Source organism: Pelmatolapia mariae, linkage group LG23, assembly GCF_036321145.2.
Source record: "Pelmatolapia mariae isolate MD_Pm_ZW linkage group LG23, Pm_UMD_F_2, whole genome shotgun sequence".
NCBI lineage: Eukaryota > Metazoa > Chordata > Actinopteri > Cichliformes > Cichlidae > Pelmatolapia > Pelmatolapia mariae.
This window is the reverse complement of record NC_086246.1, coordinates 10,996,117-11,010,075: the sequence shown is the minus strand read 5'-3', so window position 1 is coordinate 11,010,075 and position 13,959 is coordinate 10,996,117. Positions and strand designations below refer to the sequence as shown.

Here is a 13,959-nt window from a genome sequence, read left to right as displayed (position 1 = left end):
TTCATGCACAGTTCTCTTAATGTCCCTCCACACATATTAATCGGGTAAAGATCTGGACTTTGAATGGTTTGATGCAACACCTTGATTCTTTTCTTTTTCAGCATTTCTGTTGTAGATTTGTTGGCACGCTTGAGATCCTTATCCTTTTGCATAGCCAAATTATGTCCAAGCTTCAGCTGTAAGACAGATGGCCTGACATTTGTCTAGAATACTTTGGTATGCAGAGGAGATCCTGGTCGACTTAATGGCTACAAAGTCCCCAGGTCCTGCAAATTAACCCTGAATCATCACTCCTCCACCAACGTTTAATATTTAACATGCTAACTGAGGTCTGTAGAGTCTGAGTTGTAGCTCGTCAGTTGTACTGACCTTAGACATTTACTTCTTGGAAAATTGTGGCATCGTGTTAGCACACACCTGGATGTGTCAGAACAGCAAACTGCCAAAACCCCTGCTTTTATAGAGGTGCTCAAACTTGGTGATGATCAAGGGAAGCACCTGACTGTTATTTACCCTCTTAATTCCTTTAGAAGCTGTTAAGGGTGTACTACTAGACTGCACAGAGTCCTATGAAACCTTGCTGTTTCTTTTTATACAGTAAAAGCACCAGTAATGAGCCCTAATTACAGCTTTTATATGTGTTGACAAGGAATTCCTGATTTACAGACTTGTAAATTTAAAGAAAAGCTAATTTCTCTGTCTCCCTCTCTGCAGACATAGATGAGTGCGCTGAGGGTTTGGGCACATGTGGGGATAATTCTGAGTGTGTGAACCTGCCTGGGAGTCACCGCTGTCACTGCCAGAGGGGCTACGAATTTGGCTACGATGGGCGTACCTGTGTTGGTGAGTTTGGAAATTCCTTCAAGAAATGCACAAAACATCTGTATAAAATGTGAGAGGAAATTTTTTTGCAAAGTCAGCAGATCTCATCAGTTATTACGGGTCGCTCTGAGGGAAACATGAATGACTTGACATCAATCAATGGAACTGTATCCAGTAATTTCATTAGAAGCCAAAAATGTTGTGCTTCTTTTCTATATTCTTTTACTTAATTCTTTGTCTTTTGCCTCTCAGATTGTTTACATTAAGGGCTGATATCAACTTCCTTGCGACACTTGCAGCCTGCACATTCTGAACTGCCTCCTATCAGTTTAATCACATCATCAGCAACAAGTGTGAACATTTTCAGTTGTTCTGCATAAGAACTGACGTGTGTTGCATCATCTATCATCAGTTTATTGTTGGAAAACCCTTTCTTATGAGCTCTTATTTTGAAAATTTTCACTATTTGTCAGCTGGCTAGCCAGGTGACTGGTGTTGTGGCGCTCAGTGTTATTCAGTTGCTTCTCTAGAGAGGATCCAGTCCCTCGGTTGATGATGATGATGACGGTGGTGGAGGGCTGATGATTAGCTTAAGCGAACAGACAGTTAATTTCAACTAAACCGAATGTTTAGCATTTCAGAATTCCCACTTAGGAGTATCCCCTGTGTGCAAAGAAATCAACTGGAAGCCATAACACCGTGTCAGTTTTATGAATCTCTGCTTAGAAACGTGCTGGTTTCTGCTGACTTTTTAAGCTGTGGCATCCTGTCTGCTTTCACATACCGTACCTTCGATGCAAATGCAAATTTTAACCAAATATGTGCACACATATATTTTGTGGCAACCACATCATTCTTCCATTCTGCCTTTGTTGCATTTTATCCGTTGTCAGCTGGACTAACTGCCCCCCTGAGAAGTGTTCTCGGAGCATTTTGTGCTCCAAGTTCCAAAATGAGTTGAATATTTGGAAAAGGTCCACTTGTTTGTCCAAGCAGAGCTACAACATTTCTTCATCCACAGCTGCAAAAAGCTAGAAAACACAGGCAGAGGGGAGGATAGATGAGAAATGTGAGAACAGAACTAATGTGAGAACGACAGGGTGAGATTAGACAGGGCGGGTGGGGGTTAAGGGAAAGACAAACGGAGCAATGGCACAATGTGTTTGTTGCTTTGGAATGTGTGGAGGAGCAAGGTCCTGCCTGTGTGTGTGTTTGTGTGTCTGTCTGTGAATGTGTGTGCGCATACATGTCCTCCTTTTACGCATCAGTGTGAACTTTTGATGAACTTTTTTTGAGCCCCCCCCCCGCCAAACAAATACCACTAAGTATAATACTTTACATTTAGACAATCATACTACTGATAAATCACTACTGAAGTAAATAACATCTATTAAGCAGCCAGGTAGTATTTTTTGTGTGAGTGTTTAGTTGTATTGGTAGTGCAGTTTCCAGTCCAGTTGTGGTTGTTGACTCCTTTCTCTCCTTCTGTTTTTTTCTTTTTTTCAGATATAGACAGTGTTGGGTAAGTTAATTTAAATTAGTAACTTAGTTACATTACTAGTTACTTCTATCAAAAGTAACTCAGTTACTTCAAGTTACTCGTTACTTTCAGAGTAACTAGTTACTAGGGAAAGTAACTTTGGTTTTACTCAGAATTCTCTTGTTAATGTGTTGCTTCTGTAACTGGATACCCAGCAAGTTTGCCAGTCTTCTAGCTTGCTTACTTGCCACAAGTGCATTGTGCCACCTACCAATAGAAAGGAAAAAATAATGTGCATATTTCCACGAGAGAAATCCCACGCCTGGACCGTCGTTGACCGCTGCATGATTCTAGCCTGCTTTTTACATCCAACACAAAAATTTTCGACTGCTTTTGATTGTACTCAGAACTTGGAAATTCTGCCTACTGAATAGGAAGATGTAGGTAACACCAGACTGCAGATGAGCTGCATACAGAGCTGGACTGGAACAAGAAAATCGTCCCGGGCATTTTGACTAGAGACCGGCTCACCATTATAGGAAAAATCATAAAGCCTTTGAATGAAAATAAACACTGTTGTGACAGTGATGTACACTGTTCTGATGGTATATATGTATCAATCTATCAATTGTTTGTTGTAAGACTCAGATAATTATTTTTTTAAAAGCTAGACATTTTAAGTGAGAATAAGAAAGAAAAGTATTTCCTTGTGCCCCCCTTTCCCTGTTAATGCCCTACATGGACCCCTGGCAACACTTTGCTAGACCCGCCCCTGCACAGTTACCAGCTGCCAGCTACATAGAAAAGGATCCTGGTGTTATTTGTCTCTCAGAAACAGTTCATAACTTCCCTTCAACTCATTCATGTCACCTAAAAGGTAAACCTGTTTCTCCATCACCTGTTCAGCTCTGATGATTCAGTAAGGACATCTCCTGGTTTCATCTTCATGTTTCCCTCTCACCAGATAACCAAACCGACATCATGACCAGCAGCTTTTACAGCTGTGGCTCCAGCAAACATCAGCTGATACTAGAAAGTAATATTAAATAAATTCTAACAACAGCTGATCAAGCTTAAACGTGCTGCTGTTGTTTAGCGCGACATCCGCTGGTTTCCTCTTTCTGGCGCAAAGTGGGCGATAAACAAACAAGAGAGAAAAGCCGATCAGCTGATCATTGATCAGTTTCGTGATTGAAGTAGAAACGGGAGAGAATGAGAGAAGAAGAGGCAGCTGTGCAGCTCCAGCTTTGTGTCTTTTTCATTGTAGCTGAAGTCCGGGACAAACTGTTCCTTTTCACCTCAATACGAAACGCGTAATATTTTCTCTGAATTCGAGACGATTCTGTTTTTTACGGGACGGTTGGCAACTCTAATAATTAACCGTATGAACAAAATAAAGTTCAACATCAGTAACATCATAGCACCCACCCAGCTGTATTGAAACTCCGTCATGCTAGCTAGTACGCAGTACGAAAAAGTCAGCATAACGAAAATAAACTCCACCTAAACTTGGTTTATATCTGACTCCGATAGACTGCAGGTCATAACTTCTTACCTGAAGTTCAGTTCACCTGACACTCGGACCGGCGGCCGCTTCGGGTCTCTCCTCTTGCCTCCCTTTTCCTTCATCCACCTGCTGTCTTCCACCACTTGCTAATGTTACTGAATCTGTGGAAGCTCCGCGATAGCCACCACACTAAGTAACGAATAACGAGCCTATCTAAATCCCAGTAACGAGTAACGCGTTCCTGGTTTTGGCATAATAACTAGTTACCGTGCTCGTTACCACAATAATAACGTAGTTACTGTAACGCGTTACTTAATAACGCGTTAGTCCCAACACTGGATATAGATGAGTGCAGCTCTTCTCCATGTCACATCAATGCCAGATGTATTAATGGACTGGGATCTTTCCAGTGTCAGTGTCAGCTGGGGTTTTTTGGGAATGGTTTCTACTGCTCCCAGCAGGAAGGTCAGTAGCACTCCATGGATATTGTATTCTGGGCTAAATCTAGTCAACCAGTGCCTTTGCAAAGGATGCCTTTGGTTTAAAGGCAAAGACTCCAATTCAGTCTGATTTTAACCACTGAGTGTTGAGTCGAGGGCTAATATATGTCCCTGCTGGCAAGGGGTTTTGATATGGTTCATAGCTTTACACTAGAAGCTCTTTGTGCCTTAACCCCAGAGGGGCTTTGTGATTTCAGGTGGAATTGAACTGTTCACCCTTGACTTTCCAAACAGATGTCTTTGCCAGTCAGAAACTTCTGATGTTGACAGACTGTCTCTTGCAACTCGGGAATTTATGCTTTTTTCTGGTTTGTTTGTTATTTTTCCTAATAGCTTTTTTCTGTCTTTGTGTTTTTTTTCTCATTCAGATCGACCGGAGCGTCTTAAAACTCGCTGTGAGCACCACAGAGACAGCATAAAGACCACCAGTGCTGATGGATATCCTATAACTGGAGTCTACAAACCACAGTGTGATGCAGAAGGGCAGTATCTACCTCAGCAGGTGAAACTCTGACTTTTTATTTATTTAGTGAATAACTACAGTTTCTTCTTTGGCTTTTATCATTGATTCCTTTTTGTTCTTCTTAAGATTGTGTTTATTTACCAATTAGTACAGTTTGGCTTTGGACTTTCATCTATAACTTGTTTTTGTTCTTCTAAATAATGTGTTTCTCATCTTTATTTCAGTGCCATGGCTCCACTGGCTATTGTTGGTGTGTGGACAGTAGAGGAGAGGAGAGAGCAGGAACCAGGACTCCACCTGGTGCAGCACCTGTAGACTGTGACAGACCAGGTGAGACTCTTATTCTAGTGGCCTGTACTTCATTCAGATTTGTTTTATTACCCCTCAGCCGTAAAAAGCTGTGGGGTATTGTTGTCACCCTGCAATAACTCGAGAATAAGGCAACATGGGATTTTCAGATTGGTACCACAGGTGTATCTAATAAAAATCTCAGATGAGTTCAAATCTCAGTGACCTTGACCTAAAGGTCAGAGGTCAAGTTTTCTAAAACTCTTATTTGTGAACAAGGATTTTGACATTGATGCCATGCAGGTGCAGCTACTATGAAGCTGAGGGGTAGTACTGACGGCCGCCAGTATTTTACAGGTTTATTTGGAGTTGACACAGGAAGGTTTAGATGTGCTTTGTTTCTCTTTCAGATCAACCAGAGCGTGTTAAAACTCACTGTGAGCACCACAGAGACAGCGTAAAGACCACCAGTCCTGATGGATATCCTATAGTTGGAGTCTATGTACCACAGTGTGATGCAGAAGGACAGTATCTACCTCAGCAGGTGAAACTGTGACTTTTTATATATTAAGTGAATAACTACAGTTTCTTCTGCCACTCTTCCTCCCTTCTTTCATGTCTGAAAACTCTTCACTGTTTATCAAATAAAGTTCAAAATGCCCCAAAATGGAATGTATTTCTCATCTTTATTTCAGTGCCATGGCTCCACTGGCTATTGTTGGTGTGTGGACAGTAGAGGAGAGGAGAGAGCAGGAACCAGGACTCCACCTGGTGCAGCACCTGTAGACTGTGACAGACCAGGTGAGACTTCTTCATTCAGATTGTTTTACGCAGGTTTATTTGCAGTTGACACAGCAAGGCTTATATGTGCTTTTTTTTATTTTTTCCTATGGTCTACCAGAGCGTGCTAAAACTCACTGTGAGCACCACAGAGACAGCGTAAAGACCACCAGTGCTGATGGATATCCTATAACTGGAGTCTACAAGCCACAGTGTGATGCAGAAGGACAGTATCTACCTCAGCAGGTGAAACTCTGACTTTATATTTATTTATCAATTAATACAATTTGGCTTTGGGCTTTCATCTATAACTTGTTTTTGTTCTTCTAAATAATGTGTTTCTCATCTTTATTTCAGTGCCATGGCTCCACTGGCTATTGTTGGTGTGTGGACAGTAGAGGAGAGGAGAGAGCAGGAACCAGGACTCCACCTGGTGCAGCACCTGTAGACTGTGACAGACCAGGTGAGACTGTTTCCCTCCAAAGAGAGGATGTATGTAATCAGTTCCATTTGTTTGGTTGTCTCTCTGCTTGTTTGTTAGCAAACTAGAGTCCACTGTTGCGAATATATAGTTTTGGATTGGCCTTTGTCTATGATTTGTGATGGCGGACCCCAATAACAGCTTGAGCTAATTTCATTTTAGTGACAATCAGTTCAGGTCACACCAAATGTGAAAAGTAGTAAACATTTTATGTTACTCACCAGATTACATTCAAACTTCATAACAATATACAGGGTCTTGGGGGACATGAGTACTGAGGTTGGCTAACCAATTGACTTTGACTTTCATTGTTAACACTCAAGGTCAAAGCTAACCTTAAAAACCAGACTGACGTCAGCATGTTGTAATGAAAAGTAATTATAAATAATTTTGTTACACATTCTTGTATAATGATGATAAAGTTTTGTATCATAAAAACATAATATCACTATTTTTGTATAGCCTTTGCCCTTGATGAGCAGTGGTCCTCTTTGGATGCTGTTGGTATTCTAGTGGCCCGTACTTCATTCAGATTGTTTTACGCAGGTTTATTTTCTGTTGACATAGAGATTTAGATCAGTGTTTAAATATTCTCTTTCAGATGAGCGTCTCAAAACTCACTGTGAGCACCACAGAGACAGCGTGAAGGCCACCAGTCCAGACGGAAATCCTATAACTGGAGTCTATGTACCACAGTGTGATGCAGAAGGACAGTATCTACCTCAGCAGGTGAAACTGTAACTTTTTATATATTACGTTTTTATATATATTTATACTTTTTATTTTTTTAGTGAATAACTACAGTTTCTCTTTGACTTTTGTCTATAACTTCTTTTTGTTCTTCCTAACAAATCATTTGTTGGTGGCAGTTTAGCTCTCCTGGCTGAGCAGGCAAATGTAAACTACAGGGCTCAATGCAGCGGCCTGTGTTTGATTCTGTCCCAGTTGCTTTTGCTGTGCATTTCCTGTCTGAAAACACTTAATTGCTTTTCAAATAAAGGTCAAAATGCCCCCAAAATAATGTATTTCTCATCTTTATTTCAGTGCCATGGCTCCACTGGCTATTGTTGGTGTGTGGACAGTAGAGGAGAGGAGAGAGCAGGAACCAGGACTCCACCTGGTGCAGCACCTGTAGACTGTGACAGACCAGGTGAGACTTCTTCATTCAGATTGTTTTAGGCAGGTTGATTTCATGTTGACACAGCACGGCTTATATGTGATTATTTTTATTTTTGCCTTCAGGTCTACCAGAGCGTGCTAAAACTCACTGTGAGCACCACAGAGACAGTGTAAAGACCACCAGTGCTGATGGATATCCTATAACTGGAGTCTACAAACCACAGTGTGATGCAGAAGGACAGTATCTACCTCAGCAGGTGAAACTCTGACTTTTTATTTATTTAGTGAATAACTACAGTTTCTTCTTTGGCTTTTATCATTGATTCCTTTTTGTTCTTCTTAAGATTGTGTTTATTGGTGTTAGTTTAGCTCACGTGGTTGAGCAGGCAACTTTATGCTGCAAAGCTCAACACAACAGTCTATGTTCGACTCTCACTCAGATAGCTTTGCTGCGTGGTTTCCACCACTCTTCCTCCCTTCTTTCATGTCTGAAAACTCTTCACTGTTTATCAAATAAAGATCAGAATTCCCCAAAATGGAATGTATTTCTCATCTTTATTTCAGTGCCATGGCTCCACTGGCTATTGTTGGTGTGTGGACAGTAGAGGAGAGGAGAGAGCAGGAACCAGGACTCCACCTGGTGCAGCACCTGTAGACTGTGACAGACCAGGTGAGACTGTTTCCCCCTCAAAGATTTATGTAATCAGTTCCATTTGTTTGGTTGTCTGTCTGTCTGTTTGTTAGCAATCTAGCGTTCCGAGCCAGAGACATCATTATCCTTATGGGAGATTTTAATGTTAACCCAAGATTGGGTTTGACAACACAGGATATGAACAAATCATAGGGATACATGGGCTGGGAGTGATGAATGATAATGGGCAGAGATTCGTTGATTTGTGTGCATTCAACAACCTGGTCATCGGAGGTAGCATTTTCCCGCACAAGTGGATCCACAAAAGAACCTGGGTATCACCAGACTGTGTGACAGAGAACCAGACTGATCACATCAGCATTAGCAAGAAGTTTAGAAGATCTCTCCAGGATGTTAGGGTGAGAAGAGGAGCAGATGTGGCATCTGACCACCATCTTGTAGTAGCCAACATGCAGCTGAAGTTACAGAAGAACTGGACAAAAACAACACAGTGTAGAGTGAAGTATGATGTCAGTCGACTAAAGATCAAGGGAGGAGTTTAAATTTCAGTTGAAGAGCAAGATCAAGGTGCTTAATTAGCTGCACCAGGGACAGGAGAAAAGCAGCATACAGGCCAATTGGCAGACCATAAAGAAGACACTGAGAACAATCTGTGAAGAAGTGGTCGGAATAAAGAAACAGCATCATAAAGAATGGATCACAGCTGAGACCTTGGGCAAGATAGAAGAGAGAAAACACAAGAAGGTGGCAGTAAACAACAGCAGGACTAGGGCAGATAAAGCCAAGGCCCAAGTGGACTAGGCAGAAGCCCACAGAGCAGTGACGAAGAGCATTAGGAAAGACAAGAATGTCTACATAGATGGACTGGGAGCTGAAGCAGAACAGGCAGCATACAATGGTAACATGAAACACCTTTACCCAATAATCAAGAAATTGTCTGGGAAGTACAGCAAGCCAGAACGACCCATCAAGGACAAAGAGGGAAAGGCCATCACAGAACTAGTGCAACAGATGAAAAGATGGTCTGAACACTTTGAGGAGCTCCAAGAAAAGACCAGCATATTGGCAGCCACATCAGCACAGGTTGGACTCATCATCAACAAGGAGAAGACCAAAATCCTTAGGATCAACTCCAATAGTAACAACCCAGTCATCCTTAGTGGAAGTCCCCTGAGGAAATACACTCTTTTACTTAACTAGGTGGAACCGATGCAGATGTCAAGACAAGGACTGGCAAAGCAAGAGCCGCCTTCATCCAGCTCAAGAACATTTGGGCATCCAGAGAGATGACCCTGACTACCAAGATCCGACTGTTCAACTCCAACGTGATGTCAGTACTGCTGTAAGGGGCTGAAACCTGGAAGACAAATAAAACCTCAAATAGGAAAATCCAGACATTCCTCAACAGCTGTCTCAGAAGGATTCTCCACATTCGCTGGCCAGACACAATCAGTAACATCAAGCTATGGGAAATAACATGTCAACTCGCTGTTAAGGAAGAAATCAGGCAGAGAAGATGGTGCTGAGTAGAGCAGGGCGATATGGCCAAAAATATTTATCACGATATATACTTGAAAATTTGCGATAACGATATAACTGACGATATAATTGATGCGAGACAAAATACAAAATACAACTCCACAACTTTACTAGCGCAAAAAACCCATCCATTTATTTTCACTTAAACAAGCAGCTGTTTTTTATGTGCATTAAAGCTATATAAAAATTTAACAGTGCAAATGCAAATTCCTTGCTGAAGGTTTAACCAAAGGGCATTTCCAGTAGAAATGGGCTGACATATCCTGAGCATAACCATGTATAATATCCACTAAAGGTAAAAAGAGGTGCTTTGCAACATTAAACTGCAGTGTGCCAAATAAAAAAGTCAAATACCTATTCTTCGGACCATAAGGTGCACGGGTTTATAAGACACATTAAGCAAAACAAAGCAGTCAGATAAATCAAACTTTATTAAACTCATTCTTCTTGCTTCCTCCACTTCTGTACCATTGATTCATTAATGCTGTATTCTATCACAGCTGCTCTATTCCCATGTTGTTGCAGTATATTAATGACTAACCTGGTATTGTGGATGGATTATCTCAGTTGTTCTCCTGACTGAAGTTTGGTCCATTTACAGCATCCTGCCATGCGATTGCATTTGTCTCTAACCATCAGGAACCTTCACGTTAACTTTTATCGAGTGGAAAAGTGTTAGCATTCATCCTCCAGCTTCACTGTTTATGTTATGCTAACATAGCTGTGTTGCTAGCGATCACGTAGCACATCATTATATACCAGCTAGCCCAACTTCTGTGACCCTACAAATGTCACTGCTGTTTAGTTTCCTGTCTTCATTTATGTTGGAAGTGATAGCAGAGCTGTACGTTTTAATTTTTTTAGAAATCTCTCAGTCAGAACATGCTATATCATGCTTAGCTCGCTAGTTTCGCTAGTTACCTAACTTCCTCAAACTTCCTGCTAACTTCTAACTCCGTTAAATGTAATAAATTCTGTTTTCATGGATGCCTGGATGTTAAACTTAATTGTTACACCTGGTAAAGCAGCAATGCTGATCATTTTATTAAAGGTGAAAGAATTTAGACAGATTTTAACTCTCAATGTGCCGCAGTGTTCGTTTGACTTTGGGACCTGAAGCGGACGGAGTTTTGGACCCAGATTACTCCCAGATTTACGAGCACCTTAGTCCGACAAATATGGCAATAACGATGGCCCGCTTTGCATGTTCTACAAAAAAAATGTGCTTTGGTGGGTATCTTTCGGACAAACACCAAACCAGTTCCACACCACTGAAGGTGCACCATTTTTACAAACCAATTCTGGTTCATCCGTTTCACTCAACGATCCGCTTTCCCCCTTCTCATTCTCCGTTGCCGCCATGCTTTTTCGGCCATGTGCGTATGAAAACAAAGGCACTGCACATGCGTGTTTTACCCGTATTCTATCGCGATATTTTATTTTCTTATCGTTGCCTAACATTATACCGGTATTACCGTGAACGGTATAATATGGCCCAGCCCTAGTGCTGGGTAGGGCACGCTTTGCGCTATATACCAACCAACATCACCAGGCAGGCTCTCAGGTGGAACCCCCAAGGCAAGTGAAAGAGAGGCCACCCAAGAAACACCTGACGACAGGACCTCGAGGCAGAAGCAAAAAAGATTGGTTACACCTGGACCCAACTAGAAATAATGGCCCAGGACAGAAATCTCTGGAGATCTACAGTACCTTTGGAGGCCCATATCCTGGGAGGGGTGACAGGCAGTAATAATAGCGTCCACAAATATTAAAGTTTTAGTGGAGCCCTTTTCCTTCAGGAGCAGTTGTTCTCTCTGGGTGCTGTTGGTATTCCAGTGGCCCGTACTTCATTCAGATTGTTTTTATTCAGGTTTATTTCCTGTTGGCACGACAAGGCATCAATTTCCTTTTTTCTTTTTTCTCATTCAGTTCAACCAGAGCGTGCTAAAACTCACTGTGAGCACCACAGAGACAGCGTAAAGACCACCAGTGCTGATGGACATCCTATAACTGGAGTCTACAAACCACAGTGTGATGCAGAAGGACAGTATCTACCTCAGCAGGTGAAACTCTGACTTTATATTTATTTGTCACTTAGTTTGGCTTTGGACTTTCATCTATAACTTATTTTTGTTCTTCTAAATAATGTGTTTCTCATCTTTATTTCAGTGCCATGGCTCCACTGGCTATTGTTGGTGTGTGGACAGTAGAGGAGAGGAGAGAGCAGGAACCAGGACTCCACCTGGTGCAGCACCTGTAGACTGTGACAGACCAGGTGAGACTCTTATTCTAGTGGCCTGTACTTCATTCAGATTTGTTTTATTACCCCTCAGCCGTAAAAAGCTGTGGGGTATTGTTGTCACCCTGCAATAACTCGAGAATAAGGCAACATGGGATTTTCAGATTGGTACCACAGGTGTATCTAATAAAAATCTCAGATGAGTTCAAATCTCAGTGACCTTGACCTAAAGGTCAGAGGTCAAGTTTTCTAAAACTCTTATTTGTGAACAAGGATTTTGACATTGATGCCATGCAGGTGCAGCTACTATGAAGCTGAGGGGTAGTACTGCCAGTATTTTACAGGTTTTACAGGTTTATTTGGAGTTGACACAGGAAGGTTTAGATGTGCTTTGTTTCTCTTTCAGATCAACCAGAGCGTGTTAAAACTCACTGTGAGCACCACAGAGACAGCATAAAGACCACCAGTCCTGATGGATATCCTATAGTTGGAGTCTATGTACCACAGTGTGATGCAGAAGGACAGTATCTACCTCAGCAGGTGAAACTCTGACTTTTTATATATTAAGTGAATAACTACAGTTTCTTCTGCCACTCTTCCTCCCTTCTTTCATGTCTGAAAACTCTTCACTGTTTATCAAATAAAGTTCAAAATGCCCCAAAATGGAATGTATTTCTCATCTTTATTTCAGTGCCATGGCTCCACTGGCTATTGTTGGTGTGTGGACAGTAGAGGAGAGGAGAGAGCAGGAACCAGGACTCCACCTGGTGCAGCACCTGTAGACTGTGACAGACCAGGTGAGACTTCTTCATTCAGATTGTTTTACGCAGGTTTATTTGCAGTTGACACAGCACAGCTTATATGTGATTATTTTTATTTTTGCCTTCAGGTCTACCAGAGCGTGCTAAAACTCACTGTGAGCACCACAGAGACAGTGTAAAGACCACCAGTGCTGATGGATATCCTATAACTGGAGTCTACAAACCACAGTGTGATGCAGAAGGACAGTATCTACCTCAGCAGGTGAAACTCTGACTTTTTATTTATTTAGTGAATAACTACAGTTTCTTCTTTGGCTTTTATCATTGATTCCTTTTTGTTCTTCTTAAGATTGTGTTTATTGGTGTTAGTTTAGCTCACGTGGTTGAGCAGGCAACTTTATGCGGCAAAGCTCAACACAACAGTCTATGTTCGACTCTCACTCAGATAGCTTTGCTGCGTGGTTTCCACCACTCTTCCTCCCTTCTTTCATGTCTGAAAACTCTTCACTGTTTATCAAATAAAGGTCAGAATTCCCCAAAATGGAATGTATTTCTCATCTTTATTTCAGTGCCATGGCTCCACTGGCTATTGTTGGTGTGTGGACAGTAGAGGAGAGGAGAGAGCAGGAACCAGGACTCCACCTGGTGCAGCACGTGTAGACTGTGACAGACCAGGTGAGACTTCTTCACCCCCTGCCCCCTCACCTCTCACAACCAGTTTTAAATCACCAAGAATACAACAGACAAAATGCCTAACTTGTAGCTGCAAAACAAGTACATCTTTAATATACAGTCTATGGACTGCAAACGAGGTTTATTATTTCATAATGACAACATTTCTCACTCACATTTGGTTTAGGATCTGAGGATATTTGGCCCACACAGGCAATTTGTCTGATTTAGTCATACTGACAAATTTATTTTGTTCAAATTCAATCGTAGACTTTTTTTCTATCTGTATTTATCTGCTCCCACATAACTCATTGCCTCCTAGTTTGCCAGTCTGCAGATGGAACTGATGGATCATCCAGTTGTTGCTCTTTTCCAAACCACCGTATTTAGTGGGTAGTCTGAACATTAAATAGAAGCAAAACCAAGTGATCCAGAAGACTGAATTGCAACATGCTAACTGCCACTTTAATAAACACTTCTGGAAAAGCTAACTGCATTTAATTGTTTGGTTTGTCTTTGTCTCACAATAGAGAACTGGTCCCTTTCAAATGTTGTCCTCCTCTCCTTCTCAGTCTACAAACAGCAAAGTCTCACATTCAAAATTGACACAGAGAGAGCGAGGCCAGTGTAAACACAAGTAGAAGCCAGAAATGCTC

The 13,959-nt window shown here is 41.6% G+C and overlaps 1 protein-coding gene across 6 annotated transcripts in view; it reads left to right on the top strand.

Moving 5' to 3' along the window:
- The window catches only part of nid2a (nidogen 2a (osteonidogen)), a 59,030-nt gene that overhangs the window by 35,113 nt on the left and 9,958 nt on the right, over positions 1-13,959 (top strand). The window contains exons 16-32 of one of the 6 annotated variants that reach the window (XM_063466222.1): positions 715-843; positions 4,678-4,811; positions 4,997-5,102; positions 5,471-5,604; positions 5,756-5,861; positions 5,962-6,086; positions 6,198-6,303; positions 6,923-7,050; positions 7,366-7,471; positions 7,573-7,697; positions 8,005-8,110; positions 11,570-11,694; positions 11,801-11,906; positions 12,277-12,410; positions 12,562-12,667; positions 12,769-12,893; positions 13,201-13,306. In XM_063466222.1, coding sequence (XP_063322292.1) covers positions 715-843; positions 4,678-4,811; positions 4,997-5,102; positions 5,471-5,604; positions 5,756-5,861; positions 5,962-6,086; positions 6,198-6,303; positions 6,923-7,050; positions 7,366-7,471; positions 7,573-7,697; positions 8,005-8,110; positions 11,570-11,694; positions 11,801-11,906; positions 12,277-12,410; positions 12,562-12,667; positions 12,769-12,893; positions 13,201-13,306 — 2,007 coding nt within the window. Of the gene's footprint in view, positions 1-714; positions 844-4,677; positions 4,812-4,996; positions 5,103-5,470; positions 5,605-5,755; positions 5,862-5,961; positions 6,087-6,197; positions 6,304-6,922; positions 7,051-7,365; positions 7,472-7,563; positions 7,698-8,004; positions 8,111-11,560; positions 11,695-11,800; positions 11,907-12,276; positions 12,411-12,561; positions 12,668-12,759; positions 12,894-13,200; positions 13,307-13,959 lie in introns of all 6 variants that reach the window. The other 5 variants (XM_063466221.1, XM_063466220.1, XM_063466219.1 and 2 more) reach the window with 5 other exon arrangements.